At 39.6% G+C, this 24,518-nt stretch overlaps 1 protein-coding gene and 1 non-coding gene across 12 annotated transcripts in view; one reads left to right on the top strand and one right to left on the bottom strand.

Annotated features, from left to right (window-relative positions):
* Ltbp1 (latent transforming growth factor beta binding protein 1) overlaps positions 1–24,518 on the top strand; it is a 367,263-nt gene that overhangs the window by 187,780 nt on the left and 154,965 nt on the right. For all 11 annotated transcript variants that reach the window (XM_090337166.1, XM_090337170.1, XM_090337167.1 and 8 more), the window contains 2 exons: positions 3,402–3,626; positions 5,744–6,018. In XM_090337166.1, the coding sequence (XP_090193292.1) occupies positions 3,402–3,626; positions 5,744–6,018 (500 nt within the window). The remainder of the gene's footprint in view (positions 1–3,401; positions 3,627–5,743; positions 6,019–24,518) is intronic.
* LOC150060898 (U6 spliceosomal RNA) lies at positions 23,136–23,239 on the bottom strand. Its single transcript, XR_016536354.1, has one exon. It is a non-coding gene; the product is annotated as a U6 spliceosomal RNA (small nuclear RNA).

Raw genomic sequence — 24,518 nt, 5'->3', positions numbered from 1 at the left:
TTTGCAAATTTATGTCTAGGGTTATCACTTTTCATTTCCTTCCTACACATTAGTTTTTAGTGGACCATGCTGTCTTGATTATCTGCTTTTGTAAAAAGGGCCTGTGGATTTCATCACTTTGAGTAAGGAGGCAATATACTGTGTATGCCTGAATTATGAAACTGACATGCAATGTCCAATCACCAGCAGAGTTTGAAAGAAGTGATATGATTAGCCATTGCTCATGATGTACATCTGTTACTCATGGAATAATTTCTGGACCAAAGAAGTAGCAGTGAAGTTTGTATTGGATGTACATGGTCACTGACATTCAGGTATTTTGCAAGTAAAGAGTATCTATATTCCAATTAAAAATCGTTCATAGCATATGTAAATCTTGGTCTATCCTCCACTTCTTTTACATTGAGTTCATCCAGTGTGGCCAAGCTGATTGAGAAAGTCAATTCAAAATTGAACTGTGATTTTGGAAGTCAAACTTTTTCCTCTTATTCTACCCAGAACCATGTGGAGTAGACCTGACACTATTTTCTAGACCACATTCCGTGTGAATCGTTTAGACTTGGTCTGAAACATCAAGGGCAATTTCTGAGTTGTGATCATGATTAATTTTTTTCTTTCCTTCCTCTGTTTTCTCCCCTTTCTCCTGGCCAACCTTTTTCTTTCTTCCTATTTCCATCTTCAGGTTGTACCATTCTTTTCCTGAGCATTACATTACTTCATATTTCTTTCCATACCTGTGGTTTTAAACTTGTCTGTCAGTTATAATGATAGTTTCCTAACTGACTTACCCATCTTTTTCACTTTCCTTTTCAACTAATCCTGCTGCTATACCCAGAGTAATCTTCCCAAACACTCACCAACCTTGCCTAATCTTCTTCTTGATGCCCATAGAGCAGCTCACTCATCACAGAATAAAATCTAAGTCATTTAGTGAGCCATTAGTAACTTCCAAAATCGGAATCAAACCTACTTGTTTCAGTTTATCACCGGATCCTTTTTCCTTCTCTCAAGAATTGTGGTTTTAGAAAGATAGATTTAGTCACCATCTTCTCCCTCTTTTATACTAGTGTCTCCATAGCGTGGACTCTTCTGCATTCTGAATCTTGTCAGTCTTAAAGTCCCAAATGATCTCCCTCCTTGGAAAGTGTTTTTTTGACGTCCTAGAAACAACTTTTATCCTTTCTGAACTTCCAATTGATATACATATATATGTATGAAAATGTAGACAAAATGAAATATTTCTCCACACATATGACCTAACAATATATAACCAAACATATTATAATGAACAATGAAACTGAAGCAATGCTTAGTCTTTCAACACAGACAGGCCATTCTCTCAGAACTTCAAGAGTAACTAATACCAGTGCTTTTCAAATTAGAGTACAAAGTAAAAAACAAAGGGATAGGCATGATGGAGCATGCCTGTAATCCTAGCTACTCGAGATTTAGACATGGAGAGGATTGGGGTTTTGAATTCAATTCTAGCAAAAGTTTTACAATATCCTTTCTCAGCCAGTAGCTGAGTACAGTGTCATGTGCCTGTCATTCCTACCTTTTAAGGAGTTGCATGTCATGAGAATTGTCATTCCAGGCCACTCTGGGTGAAAAGTTTGCAGGACTCTATTTCAGTGGAAGAATCTAGACCTGGTGATTCACATTTGTCTTGCTTGCTATGGCAGGAGACATAAAATAGTATGATTATGGTCCAGATGTGGGTTTGGATAAAAAGCAAGGCAATATGTCAAAATTATTGGTACAAAAAAAAAGGGACCAGAGGCATGGTTCACCGAGGGTGCCTGCCTAACAAGCATGAGGCACTGAATTCAAAATTCTAGTCCTGAGTCTTTCCATTTCCTAATAAATGGGGCAATGTCATTCTTTCTGACAGCAGCATAGAATTCCATTGTGTACAAATACCACATCTTGTTGATCCACTCATCAACTGAGGGACATCTATGGTAAATAGTGCTGCAATGAACATTGTTGTGCTGGTGTATTTAGTATGTCCTTGTTTCTGGATAATTGAGTAAATGCCAAGTAATGGAATTGCTGGGTCATAGGGGAGGTCTATGTTTAGTCTTTTGAAGAACTGCCATACTGCTTTCCATAGTGGTTGAAGGAGTTTGCACTCCCACCAACAGTGCAGTAGTGATCCCTCCTGGCCACATCCCCTCCAGTATCTGTTGTTATTAGTTTTCTTGATCCTGGCCACTCTAACTGGAGTGAGGTGGAATCTTAGAGTTGTTTTGATTTGCATTTCTTTTATGACCAGAGATGTTGAGCATTTCTTCATGTGTCTATAGGCCATTTTTGTTTCTTCTTCAGAGAAGACTCTCTTTAAGTCTTTGGCCCAACATAAGCCATATAATGAATGATTGTTGTTCTTAAGGTACTATGTTATCTCTCATCTCTTTTGCTGTCCCTTGGTTATCTCATATTGTTACAGTATCTCACTTTGTTACCTGATATATCGGATATATCTGTATTTGGTTATTTGAAATTGGATAGGGAAGGGGGGAAAACAAGATGAGGGGTGGAGTGGGGGAGAGGGAAATGGGGACCAAGACATGTGAAAGGGTACCAATGTATGGGAATTAATGCACCATCTATCTGGTAAATATCATGTAACCCTTCTATTAATTACAATAAAAAATATACGGAAAAAAATTCTAGTCCTGAGAAACAACAGAAAGCAAAGGAATGCTATCAAACATGTCAAACAAATTCTATGCAGCCAGTATTACCCTGACACCCAAACTTGATGATGAAATGGATGAATCTAGAGCGAATCATGTTGAGTGAGATAAGTCAAGACCAAAGGAACAAAAGGCGCATGGTATCCTTAATATGTGGCTATTAGATCCACACAGTACAAGAGCGAGGACTCAATATTTGTGTACCCAATGCTATGGACATGGTATTGGAACTATAAACAACACTACATAGGCATAAAAATTTTATGATTCTATAGACACAATGTTTTATTGCATAGATTAATATGTATCTATGACATACAAACCCTCAGCCTAATTTTAATTATATTCTAAAATCTAAGTGCCAGTGATTGTATATAGAGATTCCCTTCTTGAGTACGTGTTTGTTAAATCCATCATCTGAAATATGACGTAAAAATCAATATTAATAAATTCTTTAATAAAAACAAAACAAAGAAAATTAGATCCCAATTTTTTGGATGACCATAGACACAGGAATTTTCAGTGATATACCTCAACACCAACAATAGGTCATGAGTAATGAGAACTCTTCAGCTAAGCATTGACTCGTAGTTTCCCATTTCTAAAGCCAGTGGGAACATAGTGGCTGTAATTCCTTGTGTGTTTGGAGGGACTGATTGGTTGATTTGCGAGGCTAACTCTGTCTTTCCTCTTCCTTTGCAGTGATCTGCCCCCTTCCGTGTATGAACGGTGGACAGTGCAGTTCAAGGGATAAATGTCATTGCCCTCCAAATTTCACAGGAAAGCTTTGTCAGATCCCAGTCCATGGTGTCAGTGTGCCTAAACTTTATCAACATTCGCAACAGCCAGGCAAAGCACTGGGCACACATGTCATCCATTCTACACATACCTTGCCTCTAACCATGACCAGCCAGCAAGGAGTGAAAGGTAAGCTTTTTTTTGTTGTTGCTATTTTTGCCCTTTGGCCCAACAGACCCCCGCCCCGCCCCGCCCCCCCCCCCCCCGTGAATCTGTCAAACTCAAAGAGAAGTGAAGTGTCTTAAGATGGCATTGAAACAGAAAGCAGTGTGTGACCCTGTGCTTGAGGAATCAAAATAGAGACAGAATGGGGGTCCAAGCATGAGACTACAGGACTTCCTTGGCCACAAAGGACTGGATATTGTATATAACAAAATAAAGAAGAATCCACCCTTGTCTAGTGGCCCTTACCACTAAAATGGAATTGCACAATGCTGTCCTTCTATGGCTGGAGGAAAACAGAAAAATAGAACAAGTCAAGGCTGACCTGCAGAGTAGAAATAAACTAGTGGGACCACTCAGTACATGCTGAGGAGTGGTAGTTGAAGAGAGGTTGGTTTTAGCACTCGATGGGCCATGTGACTTTCTCTGATCATCTGTAGAAGAAGGCAAACTAGGTCACTTGCAGTGCAGAAATCCTGTGACAAATTCATTCTTTGAAGCCTGGTATCTCTTTTTAAGTACACATTTTTTTTTAAAGGGTCAGAGAAATGTTACTGGCTCTTATTCTTTAAAACCTGAATTGTCATATCAGAAGATGACTTTGTGTTTTAAATGGGAAGAGATTCAGTGTGGTTATGGGTATAAAATCACATTTTTGGTAGTGTGTGTGTGTGTGTGTGTGTGTGTGTGTGCATGTGCATATCATTAGCACAAAAGAACATACACATTGTAGACAAGAGAACTGTGCTTTGTGGACCCAAATTTCTACTTTTAGTGGAAAAATGCAAATATTGCCATTTCTACTATCGGGAATCTTTGAAAATAATTTTAAACAAATTAAATTCTAGAGTTTTGGTGTCTTTGATAAAGTATACTAACCTATGCTAATGAGCAACATAATTTTCAGAATTTTATTACTTGAGGGAAATGAATATTTTTGTTTTATAAATGTGTTTCTATAAGAATTTTTTTGCCTTTATTTTTGTATTGGGGTTTGAAATCAAGGCTTTGTGATTACTCAGCTGGTATTCCACTGCTTGAGCCACAGTTCTGGTCTGGTCTTTTCCTGCCTGTTTGGGAGAATGTGTCTCTCAGACTATTTCTGCCCAGACTGGCCTTGAACTATGATCCTATGGATCTCTGCCTTCTGAACAAGGATTACAGGTATGAGCTGCTGGCACCTGACTGTTTCATTTCCTTGAGGTAAGGTCTTGCTGTGTATGACTTAGAACTTGTCAGCCATCTCAGCTTCCCGAGTGCCTGGGTGTTAATGGTGTATCATCATGAACAGTGTGTTAGAGATTTTAATGTCTCTAAAATTGCAATCTTATTTTTTAAAATATCAAAATTATGTTATAATGGTCATCTTATATGGATCTTTAGAGTCTTTTCACAATTTCAAAATGAACTACATAACCAATACACAAGTTCCATCAGTTTCACTGGTGTTACTGAGTTTCCTGAGGCCACTGGGTAGGTCAGGCTACTGACAACATGAGTTCTTCATCCTAATCTTAATTACCAATATTAATAGGATGGCTAATAAAGCAGGAAAACAGAACCAGAGTTCAAAGAAGCCTTGCTTAAAGGCAAGAGCAGAGACATGTAAAGAAAGATACTGCCAGTGGTCAAATAAGATTATAGTAATAGGGCTGGGAGCATGGCCTAGTGGTAGAGTGCTTGCCTAGCATGTATGAAATCCTGGGTTCAATTCCTCAGTACCACAATACAGAAAAATCCAGAAGCGATGCTGTGGCTCAATAGTAGAGCACTAGCCTTGAGAAAGCCCAAGGACAGTGTTCAGGTCCTGAGTTCAAGCCCCAGGACTGGAAAAAAAAAGATTCTAGTAATAAACTCAAGTACAGATGGCTGTGGTTAAAGGTGAAGAGGCTTTGCTTGGTAAGAATTTTAACCATTGTACTATTCAAAAAGATATACTTCATATTCATATAATTTATCCTATGTGCAATACCTATGCATGCCTGTATGTGTCTTCATATAGAACTTACTTCATATTTTTAAAAATTCCTGACTTGTCCTGTACTTAGCCATGACTGACAAGCCTTCCTCCCAATCCATTTCAGTGAAATTCCCCCCCAACATAGTCAACATCCATGTGAATCACCCTCCCGAGGCTTCTGTCCAGATACATCAGGTGTCAAGAATTGATGGCCCCACCGGCCAGAAGGTAAAGGAATCTCAGCCAGGCCAGTCCCAAGGATCATACCAAGGGCTCCCTGCCCAGAAGAAGCAGACAGCACACTCCACATACCCACACCAGCAGCTCCTCCCACACGTCTATCCTGTGGCTGCCAAGACACAGCTTGGCCGCTGCTTTCAGGAAACCATCGGGTCACAGGTAAGCCACACAGCTCAGCCTGTTTCAGTAGTAAATTCTACATCGTTCTACAAAAAGAGGGGAAAAAATAACCCAACCAACTAGACCTAACAATATTGATTTTCTGGAGAAGAGGTTGGCAAACAATGAGCTGGGTGCTTGTCTGTATCAGTGAAGCTTTATTAGAACACAATCATGCTGTTCACTTAAAGATTGTCTGTGGCCAGTTTTCCTGCTGAGATGTTAACACTGAATACTTCCAATGAGATTGCACAGTCTGTAACACCTAAAATATTTACAATGTAGCCCTTTACAAAAAGGAAAATTTGCTGATCTGTGATGTGTAAAGTAATTTTAAGCAGTGAGCTTTCAGAGCTGTTGCTTCAAGTTTTTGATTGTTATTATTTTTTAGTGAGGGTGAACTGGTTAGAAAACATGTGCCAAGCAAGAAGAATAAAAAGATACATTCTGCAAAGATGTTAACATGTATTTGCACATTTTGCCACAATTTACATATTAGTAGGTATATTTGAATTGTGAACCTATTAGGCAGTAGTGAGTCATGGAACTGAGATTTCAATCTTTTGTTTCCTTCTGATAAAAATTAGTAACTAATACCAATTTTTTTTAAAAAACTCAAGGTTTTGCTTTTAAGCTAGTTATTTTGGAGATGGAGTCTAGCAGACTCACTTGCCCAGGCTGAACCCTTATCCTGTAACTCTTACCCTTTTGTGTACCTAGAATTCTAGCATGGGCCTCCAGTACCCTGCTGCATGGATTGTTTGAAGTATTTTAATAGTCATTGGACTTGCTGTAACTTTAGCTCTGTGTATGTTTGTGGGGGGGGAATATACTTGAGGATAGTAAAATCAATTCTTGCTACTGCTTTGGGAGCCTGGAAATACTCTTTTGTTCTGAGTAAGCCGATGTAGCATTACCACCTTCTAGGAGAAGAAGGGAAAGTGGGTCTGTTAGACCTGAATGGAGGGCAGCAAGTGAAGGGGGCAGAGTATTATGGAGAACTTCAGGACCTTACTTCGAGTCTTGAGCCTAGCACTTAGCAAGAAACAAACTTCTTGTTTTCCAGCTAGTGGGAAAAATAATGGTGATCATGAGTTTTGTTGAGATTAAAATAATTAATGTGAATCCTTCTTTGTAAGTGTCATGGAACAATGCCAATATTAGCTTAGTGGATACTGGTAAAGTCACACATTAAAAATAGAGTAGGTGGCTGTGTGTAGTTACGCCATGCAACTTCAGTAAGAAAAGGAAGTCCTCCACCTTCCAGACATCACCTTTCTCTGTCTGTGGATTACAATCTTTCTCCATCCACTATGTGGAAGGCAGTGTTTAATTTTGATTTTCAATTTTATTGGGTGGAGAAACTCACAGATTAATGTAAAGCATATACATGGGAATGCTGTGAGGGTGCTTTCAGTGGAAGATTAGATCACAAGGGCTCTGACCTAATTAAAATTTAATCCACTGACTGACAGATTCGAATAGACCACTAGACCACGGAGAGGTGACAGAACTGTGGAAGGTGAGGTCCTTAAAGGAAGTGGGTCAGAGGGGTGTGGTTTTGAAGGGTATGTCTTGCCTTGGGCTCCCTCCTGTCACTGTTTCCTGGCTGCCATGCGTTGAACAGCTCTGCTTTGCCATGCCCTTCTGCCACACTATACCTTCCTGACCCCAGTCTCAGAAATAGAGAACCAGCCGACTGTGACTGCAACCTCTGAAACTATAAGCCAAGATAATCATTCCTTTCTTGAGTTGTTGGCTTAGGTATTTTGTCACCATGACAAGAAGTCTGACATAGCTTTTTATTTCTCCACTGGACTCCAAGTTAGCAAATGTTTTGGGGGAGAACAGGATTTCATTCACTTAAATTTATCTAGTTTTTATCTGTTGAGGGCCTAGATAGGATAGAGAATGGACAGGGACTGTGAAGCTGAACTTAAACTTTGTAACTTCATTATGCACTCCCAAACTGACTTTGGAGTCAGAGGATGAATTTGGTGCCATTTGCATTGTTTAGTCATTCCGGCTTAGGTTGCTCATAAGTGAAGGGAAAAAGCAGATCCTTTTAAAACTGTGTGCCCAGTACCTTTTCCCTGTTTCCAAGTTGGAACACAGATGATACAAGGCATGAAAATGAGACACAGCAAACTTGTTATTCTATAATATTATGCAGTTGATGCTAGCTAGATGGGAGCAAATAATTAACTTATAAATCTCAAGTGAATGATACCATTGCATTGGATAATTAATAGAGTTAACCAATACTTCATACTTGCAACGTTATCTGGATACTTCTCTGACTTCTGGTCTGAATGATCCAGACAGTGATCTCAATTCTTAATTCTTTTTGCATGTGTGGTTACCAACACACAGCTCCAAAATAAACCCTGTTTTCAGAATGCACTTTCATGTCTATTTGTTTGTCTTCCTGTTTGTGAGCAGTATTTCTGAATGTTCATGCTTACTTATGGTAGTTTGTCCAATTAGGACAAGCATGTAAGCAAATGCATTCATCACAAATAATAATCAGCTGTATGTGGATTATGTCCTGAAAATGGTAGAAAACACTTGTGGCTTCTGTAATGGGTTTGTAGACATAGGCACTATATAGAGGTACAGAGAGATTTCAGTGGAACATATACATAGACAGACAGATAGACACACAGACACACAGACACACACACACACCCCACCACCACCACCACCACCACCACCACCATCACCACTACTACCATCCAAACAAATCTACATACACACACTGGGAAACTTTTATTTGTTGTAAATTGTAATGGGTAAGGAAATCAGACTCCATAGAGAAAGGGGAAAAAACTAAATAGAAGGAAGAGGATATTGGCAGAAGTAAGGTAACTTGAGACTCCTGCAAACTTTTGCATTAGTAGAAATCCTGTTAAACCTGTGGCATAGTGTAGTAGAAATGACTGGGTGGTAAAATTGGAGAGTTCCAAAACTTCCTCAACCAAGCATACCAGCTCCATATCATCAGTAAGCAACAGCCTAATCTTATGTGTCTCCTCGTGTGACCTGGATGAAGCTTATACCACCACCCTCAAAGTGGTGGATATCAGTGGCTCACAATTATAATCCTAACTACTCAGAAGGCTGACCTCGGTAAGGTGAGGATTCAAATTCAGGCCGCGCAGAAATTTCCATGAGATTCTTATCCCTAAAAGTGTTGTTGGAGCCATAGCTTAAGTTATAGAGCACCCAGCCTCACAAGAAAGCCAAGCAAACACAAGGCTCTGAGTTGAAACCCCAGTATCACCAGAAAAAAAAATAAACTGAATGTAATCAAATGTTTATTCCTAACCTCCATCTTTTATGGAACACTGAGGTGGAAGAAGAAAGCTAAAAATGCAACACATGGACAAAAAAAAAATGAGGTGATTTTTCTAGAAAGAAACTAAAGAGATATAACAACAAATGTGATGTATGAATCTTAGTTAAATTGGGGGTTAAAAAACAAAAAGCCAATCCAGAGATCATTTGGAGAATAATTGGTGGACTTTGACTATGAACTAGTTATTAAATGGAATTTTGGGATCATGAATTTTCCTTCCTTCCCCCCCCTCTCTCTTTCTCTCTCTCTCTCTCTCTCTCTCTCTCTCTCTCTCTCTCTCTCTCTCTCTCTCTCTCTCTCTCTCTCTCCCTCTCCCTCTCCCTCTCCCTCTCCCTCTCCCTCTCCCTCCCTCCTCCTCCCTCCCTCCCTCCCTCCCTCCCTCCCTCCCTCTCTCTCTCTCTCTCTCTCTCTCTCTCTCTCTCTCTCTCTCTCTCTCTCTCTCCTCCTCCTCCTCCTCCTCCTCCTCTACTCTCCTTCTCTCTCTCTCTTTCTTTCTTCCTTTCTCTCTCTTTCTCTCTTTCTCTCTCTCCCTCCCTCCCTCCCTCCCTCCCTCCCTCCCTCCCTTCCTTCCTCCCTTCCTTCCTTCCTCCCTTCCTTCCTTTTCTTCTTTCTTTTCTGTAGGTCGTGGTGCTTGAATTCTGGGCCTGCGTGCTGGGTCCTGTCCATGAGCTCTTCAGCTCAAGTTTCCACTTTGAGCCACAGCTCCACTTCTGGTTTTCTAGTGGTTAATTGGAAATAAGAGTCTCACAGACTTGTGGCCTGGCTTGGCTTTGAACCATGATCCTCAGATTGCGACCTCCTGGGTAGTAGGATTACAGGCGTGAGCCACCAGTTAGTTTTCTTCTATGTAATAGTAATATTGGGATTAGTAGCTAAATTTGAGAAATTTTAGGGGTGAAGTTTGATAATGTCTACATTTTCTTTTTGAGTGTATTTCACACATTTATACGACAAGAGAGCAGCAATTTTTTTGCACTTTTTTATTGTAATTAGTAAAAGGGTTACATGATATTTGCCAGATAGAAGGTGCATTAATTCACGCACATTGATACCCTTTCACATGTCTTGGTACCCATTTCCCTCCCCCCCCCACACCCCCCGCCCGTCTTGGTTTTCCCCCTTCCCTATCAAATTTCAAATAACCAAATACAAATCAATTCAATATATCAGATAACAAAGTGAGATACTATAACAATATGAGATAACCAAGGGACAGCAAAGGAGATGAGAGACAACATAGTACATTAAGGACAACAATCATTCATTATATGGCTTTTGTTTCGATATCCTGGAGGTCCTTTCAATTAGCTTCATACTATATGGCCTTATGTATCAAGATTTTGCTCTATTGCAGACCTCTGCTAGTAGAGCCCAAGGTTTCTACTGGTTATGACAAATGAGGGAAACCATTGAGCCTAAGTTCCTTTGAGTCTGGCTTACTTCACTTAATATGATTTTTTCTAAGTCTTCCCATTTCCTAACAAATGGGGCAATGTCATTCTTTCTGACAGCAGCATAGAATTCCATTGTGTACAAATACCACAACTTGTTGATCCACTCATCAACTGGGGGACATCTGGGTTGGTTCCATATCTTTGCTATGGTAAATAGTGCTGTAATGAACATTGTTGTGCTAGTGGATTTATTATGCCCTTGTTTCTGGATGGTTGGGTAAATGCCAAGTAGTGGAATTGCTGGGTCGTAGGGGAGTTCTATGTTTAGCCTTTTGAGGCACTGCCACACTGGAGAGCAGCAATTTTTAATTGAAGTCTTTATTCATGTGGTCATTGTCATAGTCTTTGAATAGATCAGCATATCTGAAAATTTCCTATAAGACAAAGAAAGTGGAAAATACTAAAATTTCCTACATATCTGAAAATTTCCTATAAGACAAAGAAAGTGGAAAATACTAAATGTTTCTAGGTTTGTAAGAAGAATGATATATCTTTTAAGCTGAACTTAAAAATGCAACCTTAATGCATTTGTGTGGGGGAAGGGGCATTATGTTCTAGCTCAGTTTTTTCAACCACACTGCTATTCTTCACTCAAGCCACACCTCCAGTCAAGCATCTATCCAGGTAATTTGAGATTAGAGTCTCATGGCCATTTTTCCAGCCCGGCTTACAATTGCAACTCTCAAATCTCAGGAAGCTGAGATTTGAGGCAGAGCCACTGACATCTAGCTCATTTAATACATTTTTTTTCTATGTATGTGGTACCAAGGAGTCTACCACTAGGCCAAACTCCCGACAAAACATTTAATACATTTTTTTTTGCAGAGTTATTTTAAGAGTTTTAACTTTTTAATGGGGCTGAGTATAAGGACTGTAGATCCGAGGGGGTTGGTGAAGGGAAATTGGCTTTGTTTCAAGCATGCAATGACCAGTGGTTCAAATAAAGAGTAGAGTTGAAAAGAAATAAACGGATATACGGTATTTTATGAAGAGTCAAGCATCAGGATTTCATTAGAGGCTGTTGTAAAGGAAGAGATTATGATGGAGTAGACTGTGCTGAGCATTCTTGCTTCAGAAATCAGATAAGTGTTCATTGTGATTGACAAGCTGAATCTCACAGGAAGATCGTGAACAGATGATAAAGGACTACAGCTTTGTTGTGGGCAGCTCCATCCTCTATGTGAAGATGCTGTATTCTTGTCTGTCATAGAATTCAAGGACATTTTCAAGTTGTAATGGCAGATGTTAGTGGAGAGTTTCAGTACTCAGTGATAATTGTTACATCCATGACAACACATGCGTTTCTTTGGATTCTGTTTTAAAGAGACAAGAGCAAGAACAATAGATTGGAAATTTGTATAATGTTCTTCACTTTGAGAAGAGTGCCAGGATGTGGGGAGAAAAATCATTATGAGTGTTTTACTGGTGTAGGAAGTGATGTCTAATTGTACAGACTCTGTGTTAGTTAGCTTTTCATCCTGTGTCTAGAGTAATTAACACGAATAACTTAAAGCCAAGTTTCTGAGGATTTCGTCCATGATTTCCCCTCATGTTTGGCCATGCGAGCACGTGGCAGAGGAACTTCTTTCCTTATGGTGGACAGGAAAAAACAAAGAGATAAGAAGGCACCAAGGCCATTCTTAAGAAGAGAAAAGTTAAGAAGAGACAATTCGCAAGGATCCACTTCAGTGCCCTACTTCCCTCTATTAGATCCTGCCTTCTAAATTTCCAAAATCTCCTAGGATAACACCATGAGGTAGGGGCCAAGTCCCTAACATGAATGCCTTACAGGGGGACATTTCATATCCAAACAATGACAAGATCAAAACTAATCTCTTGTTTTAAGGTCATTTAGAGTCTGTGAATATATATATATATATATATATATGTATGTATGTATATGTATATTTGCCAGTCCTGGGCTTGAGCTCAGGGCCTGAGCACTGTCCTTGGACTTTCTCAAGGCCAGAACTCTACTTCTTGAGCCTCAGCACCACTTCCAGCTTTTTTCTATGTATCTGGTACCAAGGAATCGAACCTGGGTCTTCGTGCATACTAGGCAGAGTACTGATATTTTTATGGAAATCCAACTGGCTATGAACACCACTAAATTGATCTGAAGAATAGAAATGAATAGGACATGCAGAGTATCTAAAAGTAATGGATTTCTTGCACATAAATCAAGCTGGAAATAATTGACAAGTTATAATTTTGGTAGACTTAGGTTTCTGTGCTACTTGAAGTAATTGTGGTTCTCCATATATATTTGAAAACATTTGTGAGTTTGTTCACTGTGATCAAGTTGCAATTACAACTCCAGTGGTCACAATTACTGGCTCCTTTCAGGGCAATCTTGTGTTTTCATGAGCTTAAAACTCAAATCTTTCCATGCTGTTTTTCATCTCTGAGGAGAGGCTAAATTTCAGAAAATACCTTTCAGATCTATTAATGTATCACAGGGACATTAAATACATACAGTTTTTTTGTCATATGAGGCCATTCTTTGTTTTAAATTGGTTCACTTCACAGTAACCTAAATTTGAAACTTAGTTGGCATCTGAATTGATTGTTTTAAATATGTGTTATTTTATTGCCTAATTGCTGGCAGCAAATATCTTACAGTGACCTTGTGCTCACACATGGTATGGAAAGGCCCTCATACAGAAAAGATCAAGAGCTTTGGGTCCCTCCTATGCCAGCCCCACCATTGCCTGCTTGTACAGCCAGGGACTTTTTGTGGAATGCGGAAACGTACCCTATAATTAGACACAGGCATTACAGAGGAGACAGAAGGAAAAATTCAAGAACTTCCTACTGCAAATGTTGAAAAAGTAGAAGCCTTCGCTTTGAAACACCACAGTGTTCTGCAGTGAGAAGTACAGAAGTACCATAAAACTCAAGGTAGAAATAAGAGAGAATAAGATACTGGCAGAGATAAAGATGATCAAATCACACATGGATTTACATTCATAGTTTGCAACTATCAACCTCTCCAAAAAGGGGATAACTATAAGAAACAAACTCTTCAAAATGAAGATTTCAATGTAAACTCTACAGAAGAAAATAAACATTGTAGAGAATTACAAAGAACAGAAAAGAACCATCCAGAATCAGAAGTCCTGATGTCATTGGATAATTATTTCTTTTAATTATATATCATATAAATAATAAGATACAGGACAAACATGAATTAAAATGACAGAAAACCTGGTCGAGATTCTGTCAGGGACGCCAGTGGTTCTACAGGACAGAAAAAAATAAAACAAAATGGACTATTGGAAAAACAGAAAAGATTAATTGGAGATAGTTCTCTTTGGGCAGATATATCAAGGTATATTCTCAAGCTCTAAAGTGTTTCACTGAAGCACACATACACACACACACTCTCACACACCACTGTGAATGTCCAAACCATTGTAAAGGGACAAAGAAGGCACTTAAGTCTTATTTAAATAGTAAACCTTATTGAAAAATGGATGGGAAATGTGAGCTCATCAAGTTGGGAGGTTTCTTCATTGGATGGCTCAAAGCACTGATTACTTTCAGTCTCAGTACTTTAAAGGGACTAAAAAACATGTTTTGGTTTCCATCGCGTATCGATCAGTGAGAAAGCTGGGGAAAAGATGTGGCATTTTCTTTGCTAGAAAGATAGTAAGGAAAAGGGGTGAGTGGATGGGTGGATGATGGATGGCTGGGTGGATAGAGATGTAGATGAGATGGGCTGCAGACAAAAGAACAATCTTGTCTCAGTTATGGGAAATGAATTTATTGCTCAATTAAGTTCTTGAATCTCTATAAAATGTGTTTTGTCCTGTCCATATACATATTACTAGAGTGAGGCCTTAAGCAGTAATGGAAAACTAGTTATATCATAACACAATTCATTCAAGAGTTATTGTAACCCTTTTCACATTGGTTTATTCCCTAAAGGAAGGCCATAAACTACCTAAATAGATTACAAGTCTAAAGAATAGAAAAGCTAAATGTTGTACCAAGAGTTATTTTTTTTCTTCTTCTTCAAGTTGTGGGGCTTGAATTCAGGGTCTTTCTTTACCACTTGAGCCAAAGCGCCACTTCCTACTTTTTCAAGTAGTGTACTGGAGATAAGAGTTTTACCAGGACTTTTCTCTCTGGGTTGGCTTTGAACCACGATCCTCAGATCTCAGCCTCTAGAGTAGCTAGGATTACAGATGTGAGCCACTAGCACCCGACTGCACTAAATAAGAGCTTTTGATCTCTCACTTATGTAGTATTATTTAAGTGGGAAGAACTAAGTCAGGTAGCTGGATGAGAGAGTGGTGGTCAAAGGCTCTCCCTCCCTGTTTGCTGAGTCCATGTACCCTTAGAGGCCATCTCGGGCAATGTAAGCTTGTCCAGGGCAGGGGTCTTTGTCTTTCAGGGGTGATGCTTGGCAGCAGATGGGGAAGGCAGGACTGAATCTTCCAAACATTCACCATCTCTGTGAGCAGAGAGCTCAGCTGAGATATACTGAGTGCATTTATTGAAGTTTGGCCTCCTTCAGGTGGAATAAGTCATTAACACCAGCCACTTCCTTTGCCATCTGGGTTTTTCTTCAATGTCCCTCTCAAATTCTGCTTTTGGCATAACGTAAGAAATAGTTAATTGAGTGTTAGTGAGTCTGGTTGTCCCCAGTGGCTCTCACATGACTGTCCTTCATGGCTGCTCTTGCCAAACGTTACCTGTGACAACAGCAGAAGGAATCACTGAAGGTGTCAGAGCATCTCCATGATAGGGGTGGGAGCTGCAAAGTGGTTGCTGGCCTCATTCCAGCAACCTCTGCCAGATTTGCTTTGTGCAAAGTGCCTCTTGCCTAGAGCTGAGGAAGCTCAGTAAAGACAGGAGTGATCTCCGAAAGGGAAAACCACCCCATGTGAAAGAGAATATGTCTGAATATCATTGGGCTTCTGCCAATGGAGAGGGGAACTGCTCTTTTTACTTGCATGCTGAATGTAGGGCTGAAACATTAGGATAATCAAAATCAAAATACAGACTCTTAGAACCGGAGTCAAGCCCCTTCAGAGAATGAGTGGGACTCAGGTGGGACCTTTCTTTTAGCCTAGTGTCTTGCCTTCACAAAGACACACATCTCCTGGGAAACCAAACATCTTACCAGCTTCAGACTTGGCTCTCCCTGATGGGTTCGATAAGAGGCAGACTTGTGCTTTTTCATTGCTTTCCTACCTGACTCCTTGTCTCTTAAATATTTTCCCATTTTGTTATTGGTAGTGGAGATGGCTTTATCAGCCAACATGGGCTATTAGCTTTCCATTTTTATACTTCTTGGGCACACTAACATAATTGACCTATGAATTATTAGATTCTTGATGTTGAAGACAATTTTGGTCCAGCTTAGAGTGAAGGAATTAAGAAGCTTCCGATTGATTGGAAAAGCAGCCAGGTTTTATGGTTATTATATTTGAAGATGTCAATTCTGAGCATGTTGGAAGTAGTTTAAAGACACCATGGTTTTGCTTGATGAGTGTTTTAGGCTGTATACATTATAAGATGTGTTTAATAAACACAGACAGTTGGTATTTCTAGGATCTGATGTTTCTGGACTCTATTCAATTCCTTGAAATTGAGATTTGTTAAAGTGAAGCAGAATCATCTGGTTTCTTAGAAAATGAATCCTCTAGACTCTGCTCTTTGAAGTAGTGAGAGAAGGAATGTGACTGAATTCTGAAAATGACAAATTCTCCCCATCTCTTCCCTGCACCATCTTTAATGTGATGATGATTCGGTTTTCTCCTTCCTGCTCTTCCATATTTCCTTCCCCTTTGGTCTATGTAAGAAAAAATGCATGTAAAATTGAATATTTCTGTTCTATGAGGTCATGAGACTCCACTTGTTTTAGTAATATTGTCATTATGTAGTTCTGCCTGTCTGGTTTGAAAGAATAAGCTCAAATCCAAGGTATTATTCTTTAGCTCACTTATTTTCCCTCTGCTCTCCTCCCTCCCTCTCCCCTTCCCATAAGTACTGGGGTGGAACTCAGGGCCTTTTGCTTGTTGAGCAGGCACTCTACTGCTTGAGCCATACTCCAGCCCTTACTATTTTCTTAATCATTCTGAAAGCTTTCAATAGTCAACTCCAATGAGCAAGGATTCACCACCATAGAGGATATTTAACATATGGCTTGAGTTCTGAAGAGAATTTTGAAATTTGAACAGAAAAAGTTCTAAAGATTTGGAACAAAGACAACAATGCTTCCAAGATGACCACTTTTGCAGAGGTCTTATTTAGAACAGGCAATCTTTGACAGAGTTAAGAATACACTCTCAACATTCTGTGGCTTTGGGACAGACCTCCTAGAAAAACAGTACATTTTTATGAAATTGATAGATGATAGAGTATTTTCACATTTCTGACCATATTCGTCCTTCAAAACAATATGAGACAGGAAAAGTAGGTATTCTTGTCTCTTATGTACTTATGTGAAACTTGAGGTTCAAAAAGGCTGGGGCTGGTTTGTACCATATCCAGCTGAAGTCCCTAACTCTCATTCCATTTTGGTAAACTCAGCCTGAGTTTTATCAGTTTTCGAGTAAGTGGATTGTCCAAGTCTACCTAGACATCTCTGAGTTCTATAATCCTCTGACAATTTTTGACATCTTTTCTCCTTTCCATAAGCATAGCTACCACCAGTATGAATATATACGTATATATAATCTCAGTAAATGACTACCTGTCTTGATCTCTCAAACCCAATGTGACTAGAGACTCCTTTCAAGTGCCACTTTGTCCACAATACAGAGTGCTAATACTTCTTCAATGCACATTTTCTTCCTCTTCCACAAATCCTTACTGCATTAGAATCTAAATTTGACTATTTTTTAATTTATTTATCTTTGAGTGTTTTTTTTGTGTCACTTTGTTCTCCCCTGGCTGTCTGTACATTCCCTGGTGCAAGTCTATTTATGGATTGAACTTTGTACTAGGCACAGATGAATCATCTATCATTGTGTTCATACTTATCATGCCAGGACAGGTTGTGCTGAAGTAACAAATAAATCTATCAGAACTTAACATTTTGCATGCACTAGACTAATGCAGGTGAGCAGAGGGCTCTACTTTGCCAGTTTTCTCAGGGACTGAAACAGAGGATCTTTCTGCCACGTTACTGCTGTGCAATTCAGCATACCTGATTTCCTTAATTCCCACAGGGAAAAGAGTTGCTTCTGAGAACCTTCACAGGCTGGAGCTTTCCCCCTTTCTCCAGTGTAACTGGTGATAGAGCCAGAAAGGAGAAAATTAAGGTTAAATAAAGTCACAAGGGAGGACCCTGGCAGCTAGAGTCAGTGTTTTTAGAAGAAAGGAGAGAGGAGAACTTGCTATCTCCATTACTCTTCCTGCATACTCACAAGAAAGAGGTCACATGAGCACACAGCCAGATGACTGTTCTCTAGAAGGTAGGACTAGATTTTGTTGACCTGAGGTCTTGGGCTTTTAGTTCCTAGAACTGTGAGGAGATAAATACCTCTGTCAAGCCTGCCCAGTGGGTTTGACAACCTGAGCTAAGATAGTTAGGGAGCTTGCAAATGAGGGTACTCAACTGACTCTTTAGTGGGCAGTAAATTGTCCATCTTCTGAGTGGCAGGGAAGTGGACAAGACAGGCTTGGTTCTTAGCATCTGGGGATATAAGTGAACCTGTTACTTTTATTTGTGGCTTTTTGTTTTTCTCTGTGACTGCCATCCAAACCACAGGTAATTAGCAATTGTGAGTCCTGTGTACTTGGTTGATACAGAAAAATGCAAAGCTTAGCCAAATGTGTGCCATGGCACACATTGGCACATGTCATCATTTCACACAGCCCTCCAAAGCCTCAAATGTATTTTTTATTCATTTCCTGATCTCTATGTAGACAAAAAAGGAACTGGCAAGGAATAAAGCTGTAGGAAAACTTTCTCTCTAGTTAAAGAAATAAGCATTGTGGGAAGACAAGGCCTCGATGGTTCATCATTTTGCAGAATATCAGATTGCCATGGCAATAATACCCATGCCTGTATTTATTTCCTATATTTATTGCCCATGGTCGTTCCCTGTATTAACATGAGAATTTTGTCCTTTTAGATGGTAATAAAACATAAAATAAATTTGGCCTACTCACTGTCTACAACTGAGATTTATGATTTCTATGGTTTTGCCTCTTGTTAGCAAGACTAACCAGAATTATATTGTCAGAACAGAATCATGATGATAATTATTCTTTTAGCCACCTAAGATAAATAATAACATACACAGATCCCAACCTGGAAATTTTGGCTGGTGACATGTCCAAATCGCTCTAGAGGTAGAGAAAGCAGTCAGCAAGGGTTGGTTTGCTTCTCTAGGAAAGATGTCAAGTATAATCTTAAGTTTTATCCTGAAGATTTTTTTCCCTTTGTATGTTAACATGAAAAACCCACTTTTGCCTTAGTATAACTTAAAAAAATACCATTGATAAATGAAAGTAGTTGTCTGGAATTCCTTGAAGCCCATGGTTTGGCTTGTGCAGGCTTTAAACAAATACACTGTCAGAAATCGAGGTAGATATATTTTCAACAACTAATGCCCTAGTCATTGTAGATACTTTATAAAATCAATAGCCTGAAATATCACTAGATTATGCTTGTATCAGATACCTCAAATGTCTGACATTGTTTTAATTACTCTAATAAAAGAAAGCTGGGTAGACTTAAAAAAAAAAAACCTTTGCCTATAAAGAATGTTCTGCTTGAGCCAAAACAAATTTTTTACAACTTCTTTTAGAAAATCTGGAAGCATTTAAGCATTTTCTTCTTCTTCTTTTTTTTATGAGACAATGCCTGTTAGCTTGCCATGGCTCTATCCTATAAAATTCTCTTTCTGACAGTGGACCTGAAGGACAAGTTAATCAGATAAGTTGCTCTGGTTGCATTACTGATAGAACTCAAAGATTTGGACCATTTTCCTTTTGGTATGTAGAAATCATCATATTTAATGTTCTAGTAGACTGGCACTGCAGCACTCTCCTGAGGTTTGCCAGTTTAATTTGGAGCCCAGGTAGAACCACAAGCTAGAATGCCATTTAACTCCGAAGGGGAGCAGGAGTTACTTTGCCAAAGGAGAGATGTTTCTATCATAGTGGAAGACTGAGAGTGGAGGCAAAGAACTGTGAGGAAGGCTGGGTGAATCCAACAATGCTACAATTACGGTCAGGAGCTCGCCCCATAATGGGCCTCATGCTAGTTCTCCCAGAAAGACATCCAAGATATCCAGCATGGGATTTACATTCCTCAACCAGATTTACAGTTACTGAGGATGTAGCTTTCTTTCTCTCCCTCCCAGTTCCTAAAGAATGTGTGCCAGCATGCTGGAATAGCATGCCTCTAACTGTTGGTGTGGACTAGGATGGTACCTGCCTTGTGGGTAATGCTGAGGACTTGCTTATGTGGTGTTAGGTGATGGACCATCACGTGACTTGCATGCATGCTTCATACAAACAAAAATCTAAATGTCTGTTATCATCTAGTATAATTTCTTAGAATTTATTGACAATAATGTAAGTCATTGTGGTTATTTATTAGAACCAGAAAGGAAATATTGAAGAGCCATACAGCATAGGAAGCTCATTATAGTTAGCACTAGTCAAGTTGGTCCAGGCTGTAGCTTGAGGCTAGGACTAGGCAAGATGTTCATTATGGTTTCTAGTGTATCAACCTGCAGGCCAGGGTCGTCTGTGGAATGTGGAGATCACCCTGGCATAGAAGGCCTTCTTACCATCCTTTCCTGGCTACCTCAGCCCTGCACTAAAGCTGTCAGGAAGCCATCAAACTCAGGTTCATCAATGAATGTTGGCAGTTTGAATCTGTCTTAACAGTGTTATGGACAATGATAGTAACATTCAGAAAGACAATCAGTTTAAATATCCTGTCTTGAGTATGTGGCAGGCAGGGTCTCACTGAAGCTTTCTGGTTTCTACCCTCAGTGATTTTTCTATCATTCTATCCTGACTCTTAGGCTGTCTTTTCTTAGGATAGAGACTTCCCAAGCCACTATTGATACTGGAACTCAAAAGAACTGTTATGTTCAAGTTATATTCAAGGACATGTCTTGACTAGAATGCCATGGGCTCTAGTGCCTTGTGATGAGTGCATGGGTGTTTGGAAGATGGAGGTGCATGGAGCTCATAGGAAGGTCTCATGCCTCGTATAGCAAAGCACAGCAGCATGACCTTAACATCCTCAGTGAACTCTTCTGCTCTCAAACACTGATAGCAATAGATGGGATTACTGTAACTCAGTAATATCATTCTTAGACAGAATTAAAATGAAGTCTGTATGATTACAAAGCTTCCATAGCGTTCACTCACCGAGCACTGATTCTTTATGAGATGCAGCCTTTTTGAGAAAGTTAAACATTTTTAGTGAGATCTTAAGAGTGCCTTCTTTGTAGTTACATAGCTAACTTGAATATTTGCTTTCACACATAAATCATCTGTAAATTTAATCTTGGGCACTGAATATTGAGTAACTATTAGATTACTTGCTCCTTTTTATCCCAGAATTTTAAAGCAGGGGTCTTGGAAAAGGAACCAAATATGGATGGGGAGACTAGAGGTGCTGGCCATGGGACTTTTTAATGCACAGTCTGTTTCCCATGTACGGTTTCAGTCCTCTCAGGAGCTCTGAGAAAAATGGACATTTTTAGTTCATTTCATAGAGGTGGACAAAGGCAAGAAGAGATTAAGGGTTTTTCTGTGACCGCAATGTAGGTGGTAATTGTGAAGTGAGAATTTCCATTTTTCTATCTTTAGTTGTGCTTTGCCAATTACTCAATTATGGGTCATTCTTACTATTTATAATCTGTCTATGAGGTGTCCCCTATAAGCTATCTTAGTGTTGAATGCTTGGTCCCCAACTGGTGGTGCTGTTTTGAAGGATGGGAGAAATACTGGGAGGTGGATCTACTGAAGGATGTAGGTTGCTGATAGTATGCTTTCAAAGGTCATTCCTGGCCTCTGGTTCCTTCCCTTTCTCTTTACTTCCCATCCACCACGAGGTGAGTAACCTCTGCTACCTGTTTCGCACATCATGATATGTGGGCTCATCAAGAGATCCACTCTGTTTATGTCAGGTATTTTGTTATAGCAATGCAAGGTCTGACCGACACACTTACCTTGCATTTTACAGGGCACATGGGGAATTTGATTATGTAAGAAGGGGACATGACCTTCCTTCCCATTTATAATGTGTTAATTCTGGTAGATCAGTGTTAGGTACATGGCTGGTGGCTATAAGTTTTGATTGGTGTTAAAAATGCCTCTTTACTGTGTCAGTACAGCACTTGTTAGGGAAAGAGTAGGTGGATTGAACTTAAACATTTCTTTTTATTGTTTGTATTCTCATCCACTGATTGATTACTCTTGACTATACTTATCTTCCATGTAATTTCTTCTTGTTTTCCCATGAGTGATACAGTCTTTCCTGGTTAATTTTTTTTTAACATTTAAGGAGATGGATTCAATAGAGAAAACTCTACCTTCAGTGAACCTCTAATCCATTCTTCCTTTCCTCCTCCTTGTTCATCATGGCTTCTGCTTAGACCATTGTTTAAAAGATGACAGTGTTTGGCAGAGAGAGGCCCCGTGATGCTTTTCTTCCTGTCTCCTGGATGATTTTTATGTCCAACCACAAGTTGAATCCCAAATTTGGAAACCACTCCCTGTCTTTGCTCCTCCTGGTGTCCTGTCTTTCCTTACCCACTCCCTGTGTCGCCTCACTTGTGGCCTGTCCGCCTCTGTCCTTACCCTCAGGTTCTCTCTCAGTGTGGTTGGCCTTCTGCTCTGTACCACCCTCTGGAATCCCTTTCCCCTGTAGTACTGTTGAGTCATTTCCTTGTATTACCTCCTGCCTAAACATAGTCTGCTTGCTTTTGCAGGGGTTACCATGAAGCAGGCTTCTATTTTCTTCCTTGCTTTTTCTGTGTAATTTCTTTTTTTCATATATTTTTTATTGTAATTAATAGAAGAGTTACATTATATTTGCCAGATAGAAGGTGCATGAATTCACAATCTCTTAAAAGTATTTTTTAAAAAAATCTATGTTACTTTAACATTTTAGGTTTTGTTTTTATGTGCTCCTGTGGCTCAGTGCTGCCTCCGCCTTCTTCTTCTTCCTCCTCCTCCTCCTCCTTCTTCGAAAATGTTCTTCATTTGAGCTGATACATCATTATGGAATGCTTCTTTTATGATTATTACTATTGGCAGTATTGAATTTGAACTCAGGGCCTTAACACTTGCTCTATCACTAGAGCCATGGTCCTACCACTTTTTTCTTTCACTATGTTTTTGCATGTCATCTTTGTGCAGGGGCCATGCTAATCTTCTCTGTATCATTCCAATGTTAGTATATGTGCTTCCAAAGCGAATTTTACTATATGTGCTGCTTAGGCTGCTATCCTCCTGTTTGTATATTCTTTATAGCCTCACGCCACCACCCTTAGCTTTTCATTGGTTGAGACAGGAGTCTCAAAAACTTTTTTTTCCCCCATGACTAGTGTTAAAGTGCATTGTCCCTCTGATCTCCCCCTCCTCCTGAGTAGTTAGGATTGCAGACATAAGCCACCCTGTCTGTTTAGCAGGATCTTACACTTTTCCCCAGGTCAGCCTCAAACTACTGTTCTCTTAACCCTGCCTCTGAAGTAGCTGAAAGACAAGTTCATCCTCCTGAACAATTTTTACAAATCCCTTCAGAGAACCTATCAGATGACCAACATTTTCACTCTGTTTTTAGAGTTGAATCATTGCAGGCCACCAGCTGAGGTCTAAGCAGATTCTGCTTAACCAACTGTATATCACATCTCAAAGGGTTGCCTCTTTCTAGTCCCTCTGCCTCTTGGACTTATACTGTTCATTTCCATAATTTCTGAGGACGTGGTTCGGGGGCCATCATTTCAACACGAGCCTAGAGAAGTAAGATGACCTCTGGAACTGCTTGTAAGCTATTATGATTCTAGTCTAAATCTCATGATTTCACTCTAGCATTCTTTTTTCTTGGACTGTTATATCTCCTTCCCTAGAACCCTATTCAGTATAGCCAAAGCTTGTGGAAGGAGGCTACTTTAGGCAGTTTTCCAATGTGGACATGACATCTTAGGAAACCTCCTTCCAGGACCCATCGCCCTCATTTTCAGTTACCAACTCTCCGAAGCCACGTGAGTTTCCAGTTGGCAAATATTGCAAGCCTGGATTGCAAATGATAAATGTTAAGCCATTATTGTCCTCATAGATTGCTAAAGAGATCTTTAAAAGCAACTGTAATGACAGCTTAACTTTTTTTTTCTGTAAAACGTTAACTTTTTATTTAAAAATTTTTTTTATTGTAATTAATAAAAGGGTTACATGATATTTGCCAGATAGAAGGTGCATTAATTCACATATATTGATACCCTTTCACATGTCTCGGTCCCCATTACCCTCCCCTCCACCCCCCCTCCTGTCTTGGTTTTCCCCCCTTCCCTATCCAATTTCAAATAACCAAATACAAATAAATTGAATATGTCAGATAACAAAGTGAGATACTGTAACAATATGAGCTTAACTCTTAAGTCCTATGATTTCCCTGTGGGAAAATGGTAAAGGATGATCCTTGCACCTACTTGTTTTCCTCCAAGGATTTGTGACCTTTCACATGAGACTTAGTGTTG

The sequence above is a fragment of the Megascapheus bottae genome, chromosome 7, assembly GCF_031878675.1.
Source record: "Megascapheus bottae isolate mThoBot1 chromosome 7, mThoBot2.hap1, whole genome shotgun sequence".
Classification (NCBI taxonomy): domain Eukaryota; kingdom Metazoa; phylum Chordata; class Mammalia; order Rodentia; family Geomyidae; genus Megascapheus; species Megascapheus bottae.
The sequence above is the reverse complement of the archived record's forward strand: the minus strand, read 5'-3'. Positions and strand labels throughout refer to the sequence as shown.